Here is a 21,828-nt window from a genome sequence, read left to right on the forward strand (position 1 = left end):
CAGGATTAACTCCTTTTCTTCCTCCAATGTGCTAATTCACTTTGGATCTCATACCTGGAACCTGTCATGCAGTGTATTGTATGAATACTTATACACATTTTATTGTTAAGTTTAATGAATACCTTTATTGATTTGTTACATTATTCATGCATTACTCCATGTTTTTACTGAGCACATACACATTAAAAAATTCCATGATGACATAGTTGCAATATTTTCCAATTATAACAACTTGTCTCAATAATGATGATAAAGGAAGATTATTTATATCTATGCAATTTCTAATACACAACTGCATCTATGACACTGCCACATACATTTTTGTGCAATGAAACAATTACAAGCACATTTCAATTACTTTTATTAATTTAAAATGAGTATTACAATGGAGGTGAAATTATATTGGGCACACTATAGCAACACAATATTTTCAGTCTTTTTGACACCTAATGACAAGAAATTAAATCTTATTGGTAAAACAAAGTTTTGAACGTTAACATTACTTGTTGTCAACAGGCACATAAACAAAATTGAAAACTTTGTTAGACGAATCCTTTCTAAAAGTGACACAAACACACACACACACACACACATACACACACACACACACACACACACACACAAAGACGAATCCTTGTGTGTGTGTGTGTGTGTGTGTGTGAGAGAGAGAGAGAGAGAGAGAGAGAGAGAGAGAGAGAGAGAGAGAGTGTTGTTCGTTCACACTAAGCATGAAACAGATTCGTCATGCAAAGTTTTGAGTCTTGTTTATGTGCCTGTTGATAACTCAATGACTCTAGTATTTGGTGAGTTGTTACCTCTACTCCTAAATTATTTACATTCTTCTACAACTTTCCATTATCAGCTTGCATAATTAGTTGCTCACAAAATGTTACATGATTAGTATGATTCCTGAAATGTCAGTGAACAGTATTACACAAAGTGGGATCCACAGTACATGTTGCATCCCCATATTTTTTAATAAAATATAAGAAATGGCGAAGTTACAAAATACACTATTTTAGTGCTACACACAGATACAAACAATTATCCACTGTGAAGAGACAGTATACATGCAAGAGTCTAAAAACCAATACATTTACCTTGCTGATATGTAACTAGTCAAATTAAAAGTCTTTCTGTGTCTGCTGAATTATTTATAAACTGCAAACCACAAATCATAGTAATAGACTGGAGGGTCTGGAAGATCATACACTGTTGCTGAATGATGGTGAATGTAGAATGGCATCCCGTATGCTTCCAAGACCAGAGAGCCACTGATGTTTCTATTTCAATTCCATAAAGGTTTACAATTTGGTAAACTCGAATTCCACTTTGGTAATTATCTTTTTTCAATCTATACTGCCTAATAGCACAATTTCTCAGCAGCACACTAATTCTTTCAAAACAAATAACTTGCATTGATATGTACAACACAGGAACTATACAGGGAACAGATATTATGTAAATAGACAAAATACTGTTATAAATAAGGAACTACTGCTGTTGCCCAATACATAGACTGTCCCTATCCCACCTTCATATTTAGCACTTCCCTTGACTGTTTTTTGAAAAATTGCACCGTAAACCACAATAAATGTTTGCAACTGTACTTGAGGGCTCGCAGATACAATCAGTGTAAGGAGGCATAGAAATATTCAAGAAAACTGCAGTTACCAAAATATCTTAGTAAATAAATAAAGTTGCAACCACTGACCATACAGAAACATACTCTCTGTAAAATGCTACTGACTGAAATTTTACTACAGTATACTGTCAGTGTACTGTCTACCATCATTTAACAATTCTGTAACGGAACCCACTGAACTAAAGATTAAGACACTGCAGAAATACTCTTTGTCATCAAGTGTTGCTTTACCACATGAACATGTGAGCCAGAATTGCCGGGTTGGTATAAGCGTATTTCTGTCTCCAGAATTATCTGAATATGATAAATACTATGAAAGGAGACACAAAGCAAACATAATAAAGATTTGACAATAGAAGAAAAGTACAAAATAACAGAAGCATTTTTCAGAAATGTATAAAATGTCTGGACAAATTACTTTTATATGTCAACCAAATTTGTGCCACTTAACAGTTATCTGTAATGGAATATATCAACAGGAATTTATATTCTCTCCTGAGGTTAGTGACTTTTCAAGATAATCTTCAAATTACAACTTAAATAAAGGAATAATATTTCAGGTAGTCTACGTTAGAACCTGAAAAGTTTAATCTACTTCAGTGTAGCATGTGAGATTCTTTTCATTCATAAATTACAGATGGGCCCAAAGTTGGGGCCAATCTGAACTGAAATGCCCTGCAACACCTCTTCTTGTATGTAGTTACATTACAAAGTTTCAGAAAAACTATTATTGTGAAAACAATAATGGCTGGCTACTTTTTCATGGCCACCCACTAACACAATGCACAAATTTCTCTCTCTATCCGCCCGCACATGCGCACACGTCCTCCTCCCCCCCCCCCCTCCCCCTGCCCACAACATAGACACCCCACCCTCAAGCATATAATTTATGACTATGCAACAGCTGGTTTACAACTTACTCACCAATTACACTCACTTTATTTACTCACTACTTAATGACTGCAAATTAAAAAAAAATTGGTAGTATAAGGAGCTGGGATTAGGTCACTGTCCATAAAATTTACCTTCTGCTACTATAGCTGTGCAAATCTCTTCAAAATATGATATTTCAATTTTTTTAAGTAAGTGTTTTTATGTTGTTTAATAAGCTTTGGACTAAATCTACTTTCTATATCTCAGAAAAATTATGAAGGCCAGTTACTATCCAGAAAAGATTATCTTTAAACATTTTAAAAATATTTCTCTAAGACTATTATGTAGAAAGCATTTAAAAATGAATTACCTCTTACCATCAATCTACTATTATTTTAACACCACATACATGTCAAGAAAGCTTTCACACACAAAGCAAGAACAAATGCCACTGTTCATTGGATCAATAAAGATTGATGTGTCATGCGATTCTATAACTGTGACTCACTTTTTATAAATATGTATCACAGACCATATATAGAAATATGGCCTACCCTCCCATCATTAAATAACAGATTTCACAAATGTTACATGTAACGAGGACTTGCTGCAATCACTGTTATTAAATTACAATTCTTGTGCAATGAGAGCAAGTGAAGATATGGCCACCTGTCCCTCCACAGAAAGGTACGCTAAAGACATATTGCAGCTCTAGTATGTGGCTACATATATTTCCTTTGTAATGATTATCTTTGTTTCTGGTTATACTGTATTGTTATTCATGCTTTTGAGTACTTCTGACCTTTCTTAGAAACATTTTAGTTCACAAACAACAGCAACAGAAGTCTGTCAAATTTTCACCTTAAATATAGTTAAAAGTTCCCAAACTATCTGTCTATACAGCAATATTTAAAACATGCAAACTTGTATTCTGTAACTACACCAGCATTACAAGGGGGAAAAAAGCACAAAAATAAATTTAACTTGCTTCACTGAATACAAAAATAATAATATCCAGACAAACATTATGGATACAATAAGTTGTGAAATAACAATAATGGAAACTCAGAGCATATAACTTACATTCTCACAGTAATTCAAACAAAACTGAGGTATTAATTTCCACACAACAGAAAACTGATTGAACATTTGTGATTTTCTGCTTCTTGGGGGAAAGGGGGGGAGTGGAAGAGCTCTATTATCAAAGTACAGTCATTTGTCGACCACAAGTTTACAGAGAACAAATGTATGTAAATTAGAATTTTACTGTAGTTATGAATTCATATAAAATTAATTCATGGGGAACATAAAGACTGAGAATAGAGCAATCAGTAATTCACACTGGATATCAATGGAATGTCACATCATGGAACACTACTACTCCTGTAAGTGGCAACTGGCTCACACAAGATGGAATGTCAAAAGTCAAATCAGTTGTGTTGTGAAACCATCTGTCTTACAGAACATCAAGATTTAGCCTCAGGATTATGGAAATTCCAAGGAGGACAACACTGACTAAATGGTAATGAGAGCTGTCTACTGATGGAGAAGTTCCCACTAATATACAAATTTTTGCTTTGTGAGCAATAAAATAAAGATTATAAAGGACAAAAGTCAGTAACATAAATAAGCACGATGATAACAGGTTAATATACAAAATACTGGGACTGTACTAGATCATGCAGTCATGATATGCCATCATTCCGTTAACAGTCAAAACACTAGACAACCTTTGCTTTTACATTGAAGTTCCATCAACGGTTGATGCAATTGCTGAAATTTGCAAAAAACATTATGGAAACTTTTGATGCGACATTGTACGACAGCCAGTGTGAATCAACCTTATCACTAAGCTAATCAGAAATATGAAATTTACCAGTCACAGTTTATTTTGCTCGGACTAGTCTGAGAGCCTGTGTTAGCATTAACTAGAGAGTATAATATCACATCAAAAAATAATTTGTACATGTCAAATTATCAGCTCTTGAAACTGTTGTTAGAACAACATTCAACATGGACTCTCATAATCAAAGACATCAATCAATGATCAAATAGAAACAAAATATGTACACACAAAAAATAATGAATTGTATACATTGCACATTCTCAAACTACTATCGTTCAAATAAGTACATCAACTGACAAAAAAAAAAAAAACATTCTTTCAGAATTATGGATAAAATGCACAATAAAAAGTAAACTATTATTAAAATTATGTTAATATGATAATATCACATACTATTTGTTCACTTTGTCTTTAGCTCTTGGCTCCGTAAGTTGTAGTTGGCAAAAGTTTGAATCTTTGGGCATACACTGTACATGCTTCGGGTTTTTCCAGCCATTGTACTGTTGACAGTTGGTGGCTGCTTCTTAGTACTGCGTTTGAGCAGTCTCAAGTTGCAGTGTACATGGAATATATGACTGTTTGTTGCCTTTGCAGGCTGGCTGTAAATCCATAGTTGTTCTGAATGAAGGGGGTAAACAAAGGTGCAGTTTCTTAGGTTCAGTTACCAGCATGATGTAGAGAAGTTGCCTCTTTCTTGGTCCTTTCACTACAATATTTTTTTGTGCTGGGCACGACTAATACCTTCTGCTCTCTGCACTTCTCTCTGATAGTGCAAAAAATATATATGAATAAATAGTAACACACTATTTATTCAATAATGCCAGAAACTACAACACAGTATGTTGCCCACATTAAAGTACCTTCCAACAATCCAATTTTATAAAACACACACTTAAATATTTCAATTTATCGTTATTTAAATTTCATACTACAGAAAAGGTGACATTTGAAGGAATTAATATAGTACCAATTCTGTCACCTCCATTTTATCCTGAAATTAAATTCATGTTTCAAATTTTGTGGCATACAAATTACATCTAAGGTCAAACAATGTAGCCAAGCCTAAAGACATGTCACTTCATCTCCAAAAATATGGATTCTGTTGCAATCGGCGTTCGAAGTTGGTATACCAGGTTTGCAAAGTAGATAAAGGCACATATGTCTCATTTAACACAGGGTTAATCTGCTGGGCTGTTACAGCAAAACTAGATGTGAAGTTTATGAAGTTCTGGATCATTTTCTGACCAAATTCCAAAAAGGACGATGCTGCCTGATTGGTGATGAGAGCCGCCTGCTGATGAACATTTGAAAGAGGTTCCACCGATATTCCAATTTGTGCACTGTGTGACATCATTTGCTGTCCAAATGCAAATGGTGTCAGTTCACTATGGGGAACAGTTTTCTTCAATCCAGATATCTTGAAAATAGCAGAAGGTTTCTCATTTGCTATATACCCAAGTAAGTGCCATGTAGGAGGTGCATTTGGTTCTGGCCAGCTGAAATAGACTACATACAAACACCAGGTATGAGAATAGACATGGAAAAAAAGCATCAATGTTTCAACTATAAAAGATAGGTATAATCTTTGACACAAAACCAAGCCAGCGGCCGGCCACCGGAAAGTCTAGTCCTATGTTGATCATGACATGAAACAAGTAACACGGCCACAATTATAATACTGTAGGTCCAACTACCTGCACAAACTGTGAAGTTCGTAGGTTGTGCCAGTTCCTGAAGGAAGTCTTGTCTTCTGCTCAAGCTGTTATGCACATGTACACCTGTGGTCTTCCAGTGCACTGTGTGTCATCTAAATGTATTGTTTTGCAGTTGAAACTGCTTGTTGCTGGAATTTTTAAAGCTCCTTTGTCTGAATGCTGAAGTTCTGAGTGTAATGGTAGCACAGCAAAATATGTATTTCACTTTCTGACACACCAGTAATAACAGTTCCATCCAATAACAGTTTTGAGAAAGATTTCTGGGCAGACTCTCTGCCTTTGAACATTTTCTGGGACCCAGTAGCGACTGCCATGGTGGCGATGTGCTCCCTTGTCTGTGTCAAAAGCGTCAGCTACTCCTCATCACTCTGAATCGCATAAAATACTTTACTGTGATTGAGTGTTACTCTACAGAAAATGTCTATTTCCATTTCATGCTTGATAGCACCAGGTGCAGACGAACTGTTCAATACGACAAATTTTGTATTACACTAATATACAAGACATAAGTATCGGTCAAAATTAATTTTTGTAGTTTGTGATCCCATCAGGGTATATCACTATGAAGTTTAATGTCATTGGTAATGCTTTATTTTAGATCTGATTCTTCATGCAATTTTTTTGTCAGGAATTCATGTTTTCGCCAAGCTACAGTGAGTAACTGTGGTGTAATGTGTTTTATTGTCATTTGATTTCTTACGGTAAATGTATGCGATAAGCTGTGTGAATACCTTGCAGTTCATCCTCAATAGAAATGCAGGCACAATGGTCATTTTGATGTCCATGTATGGATTCATGAAGAATTTAATGCTGTTCAAAAGTGATATTTAAGGTATTCAAGTAGATTTAAGTCAACAAAGTTGCCCATTTTTGAAGCGGGGATGGAAGTTGTTACTGCTGGTGTTGGCAAACATTTGCAGAGGCGCCTAATTCCTATTACATAGATTTAGCACTGTGAAACCATATTCACTTCGCAACTGTTGTCCTGACGTATGGGTCCTACATAATGAATAAAACTCAAGTCCCCTAGACTTAGAACTACTTAAACCTAACTAACCTAAGGACATCACACACATCCACGCCTGAGGCAGGATTCGAACCTGCGACCGTAGCAGCAGCGCAGTTCCAGACTGAAGCACCTAGAACCACTCGGCCACAGTGGCTCAAATGGCTCTGAGCACTATGGGACTCAACTTCTGAGGTCATTAGTCCCCTAGAACTTAGAACCAGTTAAACCTAACTAACCCAAGGACATCACACACATACATGCCCGAGGCAGGATTCGAACCTGCGACCGTAGCGGTCTCGCGGTTCCAGACTGCAGCGCCTAGAACTGCACGGCCACAGTGGCCGGCGAAGCAGATGCAAAACTGAAGAAATAAATGTGTGAGTGTGAGCTTTCATATATTTTTTGCCTCAAGATCTGCCATAGGTAATGCATAGTAGCTAGCTTGTTTACTGCTTCTGTAATTTTTCATGTCTTTTTTGATACTGAGATGATTAACAAAATACAGATTTATGTCACTGACACTTGTTTTGAATTTGTCCAGAGACTTTCTCTTCTTTTGTTGATGATGTAACTTGGTATTCATGAAGCAGACATCTATGGCTACACCTGTCAGCTTGCCAGGATTAGCAGCTCAATTAAAGTAGTAGCAAAAGGAAATGATAAGATACAGCTTTTGCAGCAAAACCGGAACTGATTTTGAAAGCAGCTGCCATTTTAGAAAGTAAGCACTTTATAACAATGAGGGCAACATGTTGCTGTAGTAAACACTCTCTCACTGCCATAATCATAGCTGAAATACACTGGTGTACAAAATTAAAGCAACAAAAGAAAATTTTGCCAGGCTGCATTTATGTTGTCACAAAACAATATAAACAGATGATAGTACAGTAGAAACGATGCAGAGAATACAGAACATAAACAACTGCAACATGCATACCAGTAGACAAGAATGTTCCTCGTTTGTTCCAACTTAAGGGATTTGCACACTCATTCTGACAACTGGTTAATGTGCTCAGTATGGGGTGCGACCATCTCTGCAGCAATAAAGGCCTGACAACGTCGAGGTATGCTGTGGATGATGATGTCAGTCTCATGTTGAGGCAATAATGCCCACTCTTCCTGCAGAGCTGCTCGCAAGTCTCGGAGAGTGGTTGGTGGATGCTGACACGGCACAACCTGTCTCCCTAGTGTATCCCAGATATGCTCTATGGGATCCAAATCGGGAGAGCGAGCAGGCCATGCCATGCGTGCAATATCTTCCATTTCCAAAAAAACATCAACAACCTGTGCTCTATGGGGTTGAGCATTATCATCCATCAATATTAAGCCTGGGCCCAAAGCATCTTGCAACAACTGCACATGAGGTCCGAAGAACTGTTCATGATACCTGACACCAGTTAAAACTTGCCAACTCACCCATACAGATTCACAAGGAGCTGTTTGAGTGGTCAACATAATCCTTGCCCACACCATAAGGGGTCCTCCTCGATATCGGGCTTTTTACATAAGTGAAACCATCGAGAATCACTCCCAGACCAAATTGGGACTCATCTGTGAAAAGAACATTGGACCACTGTTTGGCCATCCAGGAGGCATGTTGCAACTCCACTCTAGAAGTTCCCTTCTCTGCATCAGAGGTTTTCTGTACACCGTTTGCCTCAGTACAACATGTCCAGTGGGCCGCGCAGTACTAAGGTGGTACTGTCATGCCTTTACAGCCAAATAACGGTCCTCTCCCTCTGATGTCCCACATGGTTGGCTCTGCCCTGATCTTCGGGACAGTTTCGATCTCTATAAACTGTCGCCACATCCAAGAAACAACAGAATGATTCACATTAAGCCAATCGGGCCACATCAGCTTGCGACTGTCCTGTTTCCTGGTAGGTGTCTTCTCTGTACCATACTGCACCATATGTGACTATGTACACAATGATTTTGGGTGTGGGACTAACCGGGAAACACTACTTCATTTGGTAAGTGTCCTGACGTCGTCATTGGCGGCAGCGGATGTTAATCAGAATGCCGTCTTCTGTGCAGAACATGATCATACAGACATCTGTTGACAGTTTGTATGATTACATCACGAATTAGACACTTCCATATGAATATGCCAATATTTTTCTACTATTTTTACCTACAGGAGCAATCAGATAGTATATTGGGAGGAAACTGTACCAACTTCAGAGGACTGTGCCAATTCTGCCCATGCTCAATATGGTAAACCTGCAGCTCTTCCTATTATTTTGTTTCTTTTGGTCTGAAGTGTACTGCAAATTGACAAGCTCGTTCACCAGACGCTGTTCGCATATACTGGCAAAGCTTCCCAAGTGACCACACAGTAAACATTTGTAGATGACACTTTTTGTTCTTTTGAGGTACATACATCAATAGAGCGGCAATAAACTGTAGTTGAATTAAGTCAGACGATGCAGAGGAAGTTTTTTTCATGTAAGCAGCAAAATGCATGATGCTGGCATAAGTATAACAAATACAAAATGTTTAAAAGCAAGAACAGCTTTTCTCAAAAGAAACATGCTAACATCAGAGATAAATTTCAATGTTAAGAAGCCTTTCCTGAAAGTATTTTTCAGCCTTCCTGCTGTTGTTTAATCGTGTAGGTTGCTGTCAGTAAATGTCAATATTATCCCTAGCTATGCATTATCCATAATCAGAGCCACAGAAATGGGAGTAACACTCTGAGTATTATTCAGTTTTCTACTCTTTTTAGATACCTAGTCACAACACATACCTGAAATTTGGAGAGCACATCCAATCATGCAGGATTCCAGCTATCATAGCGCATTCTTCTTACCACAAGCATAATCAAGACTTCGGAATGTTGTAGGTAATGTTTGGTAACTCTGGTTTCACTACAGTGATTTGCGGGTGTGGCCTGATTTATCCTATAAAATTTGCTCGACAACAATGGGAGGCCAGTGAAGCAGGCAGAACTCTGCAACAGTTTCCGCTGATTTAACACTGTGAAGATAGATAAATTCATATTACAGTGTATTACTCAACAGTCGAATTTGTAGTATGGACTCTGAAACTGCTACAGACAACTACGCATTTGTGACCAACTTTGGTTTACCATTGTTTCACCTCCTGGTTATAGTGTTACAAGCGTAAATGGAAGACTAAGTTTGATAATTTTGTTCTGCTGCTATTCAAATGAGTTATTCCAATGGATAAATTAGGGTTTCTTCTTGCTTTTATTTACACAGCTAGTGTGTGTTTCACTTGTGACATCAAAATTTGAATACAATTTGTAAACCTTCAGGCAACCTCGATGCAGTACCTCATGGGAGCAGGCATAGTGGTCTGCTTTACGAATACCAAGTAACAACATGCAAAAAAAGTCATTGGAAAGGTTCGAAGGTGGATTAGGATTCATGGACCACGGCCATACAACCCGGACGAATTCTCGGCAGCTGAAACAGCCAGCCATGAAAGCCTTCATTGTAGGAGGATTCCTTTTATCATTTAGGCACCAAAGAAGAAAGGAACACAACAAAAGCATTAAATATATAGATCTCAAGGTCAAAAATGCAAGAAGAACTGCACACTAACCACATCTACTGTTTGGTTTCTGTTAAAATGAATATCATTTTCAGTTTCTTCTCTTCTGAATTCTCAAATGAATTGATTGCTGTATAGCACTGAATAATTAGTTGATTGCATTTTTTTCTTGCTGCCATCTCCAAAAACATACTTGTATTTCTCCCTTCTCGTGGTACTTGTGAAATTCTATTTGGTGTTTGGCACAAGTCCACATGTACACACAGTTGATGTAGACACAGTCGAATTAGAGGTGCAAAGTGTCTGATCAAACTATCAAAGTAAGTGTTTTATTCATTTCTATTTTGGGGAAATTTTATTCCTAGTGGAAGATTATGTATCTCAATATTTCATATGCCATACGCTGCATGAGCAGAAACTAACATTACTACTGTGGCTATCCCTGTGCTGAAATTATATACCTGTGTTAACAGCCCCATTCTATGCAGGACAGCTTAAAACATGAGAAATTCTAGATTAAATTTAATTGAATGCCTTAAATATCGATAGCATGAAAAGTGATGTTAGAAAGTGTCAGGAGATAACACTGCATAAAAACAAAACAGGCTCACGGTGCCTTCTCTCTGAGAACCAATACAACACGAGTGTAACAAGTATTTCACTAAATAGTTGCTCCTACCACACTTCCACATGTGGTCCTCAGTTGTTCCACAAAGTTGACTCCACATTCCCTTTCCACTTCAATGACTTATGCTGCATAATTGTCATGTAATATGAGACACAGAGACAGAAAATTTAATTTTTGGGCTCCAGGAATGCTGCACTGCACATAAGTAACAACTGTTTAACGTTGCGTTATGAGGCTCAGTGACCAATATCACAATGAAAGAGAGCTGCTGTCGGCATGTCTCATTAGATCAGTGGTTCTACACATTTCTTGTGATGCAAGCACAGTGTGAGTAGTCAGTTCTAATCCCATTGTGCACAAGTGCATTCTAGGATTTTATTTTCCATTTTATTTAATGCAGCTGCAAATTGCTAAAATAAATCCTTTCATCTAAATATGAAAATAAACTTTACACATTAAGTCTCCTCACGAGCTCTTCTCAGTAAGCTGTGTTAATGGTCACAGATGTCTGCTTTGTAAATACGAAGCTTCTTCCATTACAAATGTCTGTGAAGAGCTCTGACTTGACTGTCAACAATATGAACTTGAGATTTATTCATCATGGAGGATTCATATGTCAGGGCAACAGTTGCGAAGTGAATACGGTTTCACAGTGCTAAATCTATGTAATAGGAATTAGATGCCTCTGCAAATGTTTGCCAACACCAGCAATAGCAACTTCCATCCCTGCTTCAAAAATGGGCAAATTTGTTAACTTAAATCTACTTGAATACCTTAAATATCACTTTTGATCAGCATTAAGTTCTTCATTAATCCATACATGGATGTCAAAATGACCATTGGGCCGGCATTGCTATAGAGGACGAACTGCAAGGTATTCACTCAGTTCATTGCATACATGAACTGTAAGAAATTAAATGACAGTAAAAAGCATTATACCACAGTTACTCGCTGGGCCTGATGAAAGTATACAAATTTCTGACAAAAAGTTTGCATAAAGAATCACTTCTAAAAGCAAAAGAAATTAGATATAAAGCATTACTAACAACATTATACAATGTAGTGAAATATTCTGATTGGATCACAAACTACAAAACTTAATTTTGAGCAATACTTATGTCTTATATATTAGTATAATACAATGTTCATCATATTGAATGGGTAGTCTGTACCTGGTACTATCAAGCATGAAATGAAAATAGTAGACACTTTTGTAGAGCAACACTCAATGACAGTTAAGTATTTTACACTATTCAGAGTGATGAGGAGTAGCTGTCACTTTTTACTATACTACTGTAAACAGGCATGGTACTCCACTGCCCATTGCCATTGGGTTCTCTGCTGGCTGTGAGGAAGGGGATGGTGGGGATGTGTACACGGATGACTCCTGTTGACAGAATAACAACATTTATTAATCAACTGCAATACATCGGTTGTTGGCCCTCTGGGCAAGGTATGCTTCTGCTCACAATATTCTCAGCGCCGTTGTAGGGGACCAGCAGACACTTATCTGTGTGCCCCTGCTGCAACTGTAGCTGCACTGGTGTAACTGGAATCAACTGCCCTGGCAGTGGCACTACAGCCTTGCCGGGTTGTACTGCAGTGGCTGGCAATATGTGCTGTGGGCCCCCGTTGTGATCGTGGCTGGGTGGCAGTTGCACAGGTCAGTGCCCAGTCTCAGTAACCACCCCGGTGGCGGCTGTCTGGTGGCAGCAGGCCAGGGTCCCTGGCTACAGTCCCAGTCATCATGTTTGTGGACGCAATGTCTCAGGATGATGGTGACAATACATTACAACAATGCACTCCAGGCAATGACTCCAATTACAGGTGGCTGCCTGCTGACAGCATCTGACGATAGCGGCAGTGACAATTACAGAGGTGGTGTCACAGTGGCGCCTCCAATGCATCGACCTGCATTACAACAGTGACTAGTATGATGACGGCAATGACAGTGACGACTCCGAGCTGGTGGCCGTGTTGAGTGGCACAGGCTCTCCATTACTCTAAATGCCTCAAGGCAGTCGACGATGATGAGCTAGCTGCTGGACCTTAAATACGGTTTTCTGCCACTGATGTTTGTATTTCTTCCTCCACAGTAGGTCAGTGCAATATTCTGCTGTTGCTCAGCTGGCATAACTGACCCGATTACTGCCCTCGATGCTGAAACCTGGTGTGTGGCAAGCTGCTTCTTGTCATGTCCTCTACTGGTTGGTTACATAGTGTTCTCCTTCATGTTGCGTAACTCGACGCTCCGCTGACCCACCAGCATAACAGTACCATACCACTCAGCTGTACAACAGAATGTAACACATATACAACCTCTAGCTCTCAATATTACTTCAAATTTTAACGAAATTCATTACTGTAAAACTCCTACCTCTAACTAACTTAATTACTCTAATCATCCAACTCCCTTCTACAGAAAGAATGCGTCCCAGCATTCTGCTTCTACATCTACAATCCTGGAAATGGAAAAAAGAACACATTGACACCGGTGTGTCAGACCCACCATACTTGCTCCGGACACTGCGAGAGGGCTGTACAAGCAATGATCACACGCACGGCACAGCGGACACACCAGGAACCGCGGTGTTGGCCGTCGAATGGCGCTAGCTGCGCAGCATTTGTGCACCGCCGCCGTCAGTGTCAGCCAGTTTGCCGTGGCATACGGAGCTCCATCGCAGTCTTTAACACTGGTAGCATGCCGCGACAGCGTGGACGTGAACCGTATGTGCAGTTGACGGACTTTGAGCGAGGGCGTATAGTGGGCATGCGGGAGGCCGGGTGGACGTACCGCCGAATTGCTCAACACGTGGGGCGTGAGGTCTCCACAGTACATCGATGTTGTCGCCAGTGGTCGGCGGAAGGTGCACGTGCCCGTCGACCTGGGACCGGACCGCAGCGACGCACGGATGCACGCCAAGACCGTAGGATCCTACGCAGTGCCGTAGGGGACTGCACCGCCACTTCCCAGCAAATTAGGGACACTGTTGCTCCTGGGGTATCGGCGAGGACCATTCGCAACCGTCTCCATGAAGCTGGGCTACGGTCCCGCACACCGTTAGGCCGTCTTCCGCTCACGCCCCAACATCGTGCAGCCCGCCTCCAGTGGTGTCGCGACAGGCATGAATGGAGGGACGAATGGAGACGTGTCGTCTTCAGCGATGAGAGTCGCTTCTGCCTTGGTGCCAATGATGGTCGTATGCGTGTTTGGCGCCGTGCAGGTGAGCGCCACAATCAGGACTGCATACGACCGAGGCACACAGGGCCAACACCCGGCATCATGGTGTGGGGAGCGATCTCCTACACTGGCCGTACACCACTGGTGATCGTCGAGGGGACACTGAATAGTGCACGGTACATCCAAACCGTCATCGAACCCATCGTTCTACCATTCCTAGACCGGCAAGGGAACTTGCTGTTCCAACAGGACAATGCACGTCCGCATGTATCCCGTGCCACCCAACGTGCTCTAGAAGGTGTAAGTCAACTACCCTGGCCAGCAAGATCTCTGGATCTGTCCCCCATTGAGCATGTTTGGGACTGGATGAAGCGTCGTCTCACGCGGTCTGCACGTCCAGCACGAACGCTGGTCCAACTGAGGCGCCAGGTGGAAATGGCATGGCAAGCCGTTCCACATGACTACATCCAGCATCTCTACGATCGTCTCCATGGGAGAATAGCAGCCTGCATTGCTGCGAAAGGTGGATATACACTGTACTAGTGCCGACATTGTGCATGCTCTGTTGCCTGTGTCTATGTGCCTGTGGTTCTGTCAGTGTGATCATGTGATGTATCTGACCCCAGGAATGTGTCAATAAAGTTTCCCCTTCCTGGGACAATGAATTCACGGTGTTCTTATTTCAATTTCCAGGAGTGTATTTTGGCTTGTCACTACCAATTACACCACAATTCTCCCTCTCATATACTATAGTTCATTATGGTCCTGGAGCACACTTTGTTTTTGCCTTCATGACTGTTTACTCATTACACTGCCTTGTCAAGAAGGGGGGTGGGGGGCTGAAGGTTGGAAGGGGTGGAATTTGGGCAACTCTTCCCTTGAACAAGAAATATATAACTCCGATCACAAGAAGGAATACACAAGCCACTAATGTTGATGAACCAATGACTACCAATTGCTGCTGCTGCTGCTTACTTCTGTAGCTTTTCATGTGCTCTAAGAGATGTTCCATGGTAACATGACCATGTTGGGTGGCGATCATCTGATCCAGAGAGGTGAGCAGGTCCTCATCATCAATGTTATCATTAAGAAACAAAAGGTGTTCAGAGAGCAAAACTGAGGAAGGTAGGTAAGGTACATAAATTAAGGAATTGACCATACTGATGGCTGTGGTTCCTGTTAACACAGCTGGTAAGTGGAAAATGGGTCCAGATGTCCCACAATGAGTTCCATTGAGTATTAATCCTTGACCGTGCACAACCAACCTTTGTGTGTCATCTAACTTCCCCTGCTTGTAAATGTACAAATAACGACTGTAGGCTCTGCCACGGAGTATAACCTGTGCTGTCCTACACACTGGAAGAATTCCCCCTCCTCTGGCAGTACTTCCTTAGGGCATTCCGTGATCCCCAACTGGGAATGAAACAATGCGAACTCGCAAGACTTCAGCACTGTAAGCACTAACTTTGAAGAGCAGATAGTAACCGGTCCAGTGCGACAGTGTAACAACTCTTACGCATGACTGTGTCTGTCTGGTGCGACTAGTAAGATCTCCTGCACCTGCACCTCGGATGTACTTCCGCAAAGACTCCCATGCTACTGGGTGTGGGTGTACTGCATAGCACTCCAAATAGCAGTCTCTACAAGTTAGCAGTATTTATACACTGACTTCCAGGTGAGACCCTCTCGGCTGACCCGTAATGGTGATAGTACACAGTCAAGTACTCCTCCCTTGCTGGTTTAATAAGTCCCAAAGGCACCGGCACAGCAGTCTGGTTTTCTTTCAAACACGTCAACAATCATTCTGCTGGTAGCTGAACTGGTGTAAGGTGCACGTGTGTGGTGGGTAACAGTGCTTCCTGCAACCCCACAGTTTCAATACGAGTATCCGTCAAGCCGTCACCAAGAATGCATAGTAATGTGGCAATCATTAATTGTGCATCAGTATTGTCCAAGTGATCACCAATAACATGCAAGTTGCAATTGATGGTTTCAGCAGATGACCTAATATATGACATTAAAGCAGTGGCAACCCACAAAGCTGCCAAGTGCTGTTCAGCACACCGCTTTCCAAAATGGCGAGCTGGGTTGCGTGAAAATTCACTGCCTCCTGGTTGCTTTCTGCTTCCTTCCAAACCTCCTGTAATGCTTTATTGACATTAGCAATGTCATCTGCATCAGCTGTACCAAACATTGTCTTTAGGATCCTACCACCTGCATCCAACTATCCTCTTTTCTGTCTGACCCATGGGATAAACTCCGTAGTCTGTTGTAGTTGCACCTGTAGCTTTGCAAACTCCAACTGTAACAGACAGTACTCTCCTTGTGTACCGTTATACCCTAACTGAGTACTCATCATGCTGTGCAATTTCCCAAACGTTTCTTCCAGCCTGCGAATCTCATTTTCGAGTGCCCAAATGTTGCAATTTACCCTTAACGTCCACTGCTGATCCGACACTCATATCCACTTGGCTTGGAAAACATGACACCTCCTGACACAGAACATACCTTAACTGCTTCGGGCACACCCGTAGTGCAATAGGCCTAACATGATAAGACTCCATGCTCCATCTACCCTCTATGGACCAAATGTGGTCCTGGATGCTGTTTCCATCTTCTCCCATCCCAGGGTAGGAACATGCACCCTGCGGGGAAAGGAAATCCTAATACCAGTCCCACATTCTTGCTCTAGTTCTTAGCATATATCGATGATTTGCCATATTATCCTGTTTCCTTCGCTTTACTTTTTCCTTTATCTGCTCCTTGTCCATTGTCTCTTACCCCCAGCTACAAAAAATGGGGGCTACACAAGGCAAACTGCCCATATCCCCCTTAAATGGCTGAATTCAGCTTACATGGACTGTTGAAGGGTGTTTGGGTGGCTGCAATTTAATGTCAATTGGTGGTCATCTCTACTACCTAGTAAGGGCCATTATATCATGAAACAAACTTATTCATTTTCCCCTTCGGCACATAAGGATCTGCCAACATAACCCACTGACCCACATGGTACTTAGGTAACACTGCTTTCACATCATGAGCCCTTGCCTGTTTCTATAAAGCTTTTGTATTCAGTTTTTGTACTTCACTCCAGATAAGTTTCACTCTCCTGGTGAAATCCTTCACTGACGAGATGTCAAGTGTCGGGGCTTTGCAAAACTCAAATAGCGACGGCATCTTGTGCCCAAACAGTACTTCATGTGGGGATAACCCTGTGCTCTGGTGAACTTCGTAATTGTATACAGCAGTGACACAGGTCAATAGTACATCCCAATTGTTATGCTGGGAATTTATGTAAAACCTCTCCAGTTTTGCAATTTTCCCATGGGCAGATTCCGTGTGACCATTAGCTTGAGGATGCAGAGCACTCATACGTAATTTCTTAAAGCACAATGACATACATAGCTGCTGCATTAATTCTAACATAAAATTTGTGCTCTGATCCATGATTATGGCGTTAGGTCTCCCAAATCGAAGTACTGGCTGACTAGTGCCTGAGCCATTGTTTTGGCTTGCTGGTCTGATAAAGCTCTCATGGAACCATAACATGAAAACTGGTCAATAACGGTTAATACGTAACAATTCTCTGCTGGTGTTTGTGCTAGGGGCCATAGGATGTCCACCCCTACCATTTGGCATGGTTTATCAACTTCCGGTAATCTGTGTAGTTTACTTTTCTGGTGATTATGTTCTGTTCTTTGAGCACATGGAACACAATTTTCCACATAATGGTCCTATGCATCAGATTAGATTAGATTAGATTAATACAAGTTCCACGGATCATGAATACGATATTTCGTAATGATGTGGAACGAGTCGAATTTTCCAATACATGACATAATTAGGTTAATTTAACAACATACTTAAGTTAATATAACAACTTTATTTTTTTGTGTTTTTTGTTTTTCTTTATTTTTTTTATTTTTATTTTTTTTAAATATTTTTTTCTTAATTTATATCTAAAAATTCCTCTATGGAGTAGAAGGAGTTGTCATTCAGAAATTCTTTTAATTTCTTCTTAAATACTTGTTGGTTATCTGTCAGACTTTTGATACTATTTGGTAAGTGACCAAAGACTTTAGTGCCAGTATAATTCACCCCTTTCTGTGCCAAAGTTAGATTTAATCTTGAATAGTGAAGATCATCCTTTCTCCTAGTATTGTAGTTATGCACACTGCTATTACTTTTGAATTGGGTTTGGTTGTTAATAACAAATTTCATAAGAGAGTATATATATACTGAGAAGCTACTGTGAATATCCCTGGATCCTTGAATAAATGTCTGCAGGATGATCTTGGGTGGACTCCAGCTATTATTCTGATTACACGCTTTTGTGCAATAAATACTTTATTCCTCAGTGATGAATTACCCCAAAATATGATGCCATATGAAAGCAATGAGTGAAAACAGGCGTAGTAAGCTAATTTACTAAGATGTTTATCACCAAAATTTGCAATGACCCTTATTGCATAAGTAGCTGAACTCAAACGTTTCAGCAGATCATCAATGTGTTTCTTCCAATTTAATCTCTCATCAATGGACAAACCTAAAAATTTTGAATATTCTACCTTAGCTATATGCTTCTGATTACGGTCTATATTTATTAATGGCGTCATACCATTCACTGTACGGAACTGTATGTACTGTGTCTTATCAAAATTCAGTGAGAGTCCATTTACAAGGAACCACTTAGTAATTTTCTGAAAGACAGTATTGACAATTTCATCAGTTAATTCTTGTTTGTCAGGTGTGATTACTATACTTGTATCATCAGCAAAGAGAACTAACTTTGCCTCTTCATGAATATAGAATGGCAAGTCATTAATATATAATAATTCCACGCCATCATTCCCTCCATTGTTCTTCGACCTGAATGTCCTGCTAAAATTCAATCATGCAATTTGCTCAACACCTCATCACGCAAGCTCTGTGGTACCACTACCCATGGCCTATTTCATGTCGTTCGATACAATACTTCATCCTCCATGCAGAACAGCTGCTGTTTAGCAAACTGCTGACAGTCCACATCAGAAATTTGTGCTGGGTTCCATTCACTTACATCATTACTTGTGCATTCCATAGCACATATCCTATGGCTGAGTGCATGTGCATTAGCACGTGACCTTCCTGGCCAATGTACTTCTTCGTAATCGAACTCACTTAACCGCATGACCCATATCGACAATCTACTGTTTGGATCTTTAAGTCCTAAAAGCCACTTAAGCACTGTGTACTCAGTTACCACTTTAAATTATCTACCACACAGGTAAAAATGGAAGTACCATTTTCCAAAAATCACTGCAAGCATTTTCTTCTCTGTAGTGGAATAATTATATTCAGCATTATTGAGCTGCCTTGAAGAGTACACAATAGGGTGCTCTTGTCCACCTACTTCCTGACTCAAAATAGCTCCTAGCGCAAAATCGCTCAAATCACAAGAAAGAATACATGGTTTTTCAAAATCTGGATAGACCAAAACGGGACTAGATGTCAAAAGATCTTTTAACTTCTGGACTGCTGCCTCACACTCAGTCGTCCAATGAAACTTCACACCTTTCCGTAGCAAATGTGTGAGAGGTCTTGCAATTTCTGCAAATTTTGCAACACACCTAGGGCAAAAATTTGCGAGCCCCAAAATAGATGCAATTCCTTTATCTTGGTGAGTGTTGGAAAATTTTGAGCGGCATCAACTAGCTTTAGATTGGTACAAATTCCATCCTGTCCTACAATGTGACCCAAATACTGAACTACTTGCAATACAAAATGACTTTCCCTAAACTCAATGTTAATCGTGCTGCACGCAGATGATCAAACACTTCGCACTACTGCTCCAAATGTTCTGGAATATCCTCTGAATACACAATTATGTCATCCGAGTACATCGTGCACTGTTTTGGTTTTAATCCCTGCAACAAACTATCCAACAAATGCTGAAAGGTTGCCAGCATGTTTTTAAGTCCAAAAGGTATGAGGCATGTGGCGAAACTGATAGTGTCCAGTCGGTGTTGAGAATGCAGTTTTTGGTTGGTCCTCTGGCATCACTTCCAATTGGTGGTAACCACTACACATATCCAGTGTCGTGAAGTACTGACACTGGCCCAAGTTGACCAATATCTCTGTTATATTAGGCATTTTTGCTCACAATTACAATGACAGCATAACAGGGACTACAACCAGGTTCTACGATGCCATCTCTAAGTTGCTGATCTATATACTCTTCCACAGTTGGCTGTAAATACCTTGGAACTCAATACGGTCATTTGTAGATGGGTGCTTCAGTTCCAGTAGGAATCTGAAGCAGAAGAAGCGGTGTTGCAGGTAATGGACCAGATATATTGAATAAGTCCACACACTCACTCAACAGTTTTTCCACTCATGCTCTGTTCTGTGCTTGAAGATGTGTTAGCCTAGTCCTTAGCACTGACCAGTCGACAGACCTTCCGCACATTGTGTAATTCACTGTAAAATCACGGTCTAGTTCATCCTCATCTACTACTTCTAAATTTGCAACCAGGGTAGCCTGCAGCAACTTTACTACCTCTGGGCCAAAATGATCAATACTGTCAGGCACTATCCTCGCGCCATCTACCTCCCAGACATAGGACATGCTAAGTTGTATAAAACAACTAACTGCATCTAGTACTTCATTATCCACCAAAGGTTCAACGATACACAATGGGTTCACTGGCAGGTCACTACCAACATTAATCCAGTCTACCTCTCCTGTACCTTTCAATATGTGATCCCATGAATTGACCTTATAGGACCCTGTGCGCAGTTTAACTAGTTTCCCCTGGCCATAGGGTGGACCTTGCAACAATGGAGGTATTCTGGCTGCAGAGCCTAGCTAAAACAAAGTCCCATCCAGTTCTATTGTATGCTCTTCCAGGTCAATTATGGCATGATGTGCAATCAGGAAATCGAGTCCGAGAATAATGTCATACCTACTGCTAACCATGGGAAGAACTTCTGCATCCACTTGGAACTTCAATTCTCCAGCACTGAGTGAATTTACATGTCCTCCACCTACACTACTCAAATTCCAGTGTGATGCATTTAACCTATTAGCCCCAAATATTCACTTACTTGCAGCTGATACCTGAGAACTGGTATCCAGTAACATTTTAAATTATTTACCCCCACATAGATAGTCAGAAAAAAGTCTGCCGCTGCTTTCTTACATGTGCTAACTCTTACTGTGAGCATGGCACATTGGACATCCCATCCCCTGTGCCGTTTAACTGCTGCCCGTAAGATCTAGCCCATGATTGAGGCTTCTGTTGTTGCTGATTTCTGTTACAGTATTACTGATCCGAGTGACCAAATTTCTTATAATACCTGCAACGTTGCTGTTTGCACTCTCTCTGTACATGACCCTTTCGTCCACACCAAACACAATTTATGTCCGTAGT

At 40.5% G+C, this 21,828-nt stretch overlaps 1 protein-coding gene across 1 annotated transcript in view; it reads right to left on the reverse strand.

Moving 5' to 3' along the window:
- Positions 1–2,518: 2,518 nt before the first annotated feature.
- LOC126248518 (protein OPI10 homolog) overlaps positions 2,519–21,828 on the reverse strand; it is a 77,526-nt gene continuing 58,216 nt past the window's right edge. The window contains exon 3 of the mRNA XM_049949567.1: positions 2,519–5,870. Within this exon, the coding sequence (XP_049805524.1) occupies positions 5,443–5,870 (428 nt within the window). The 3' untranslated portion in view covers positions 2,519–5,442. The remainder of the gene's footprint in view (positions 5,871–21,828) is intronic.

The sequence above is a fragment of the Schistocerca nitens genome, chromosome 3 (genome assembly GCF_023898315.1).
Source record: "Schistocerca nitens isolate TAMUIC-IGC-003100 chromosome 3, iqSchNite1.1, whole genome shotgun sequence".
NCBI classification, from domain to species: domain Eukaryota; kingdom Metazoa; phylum Arthropoda; class Insecta; order Orthoptera; family Acrididae; genus Schistocerca; species Schistocerca nitens.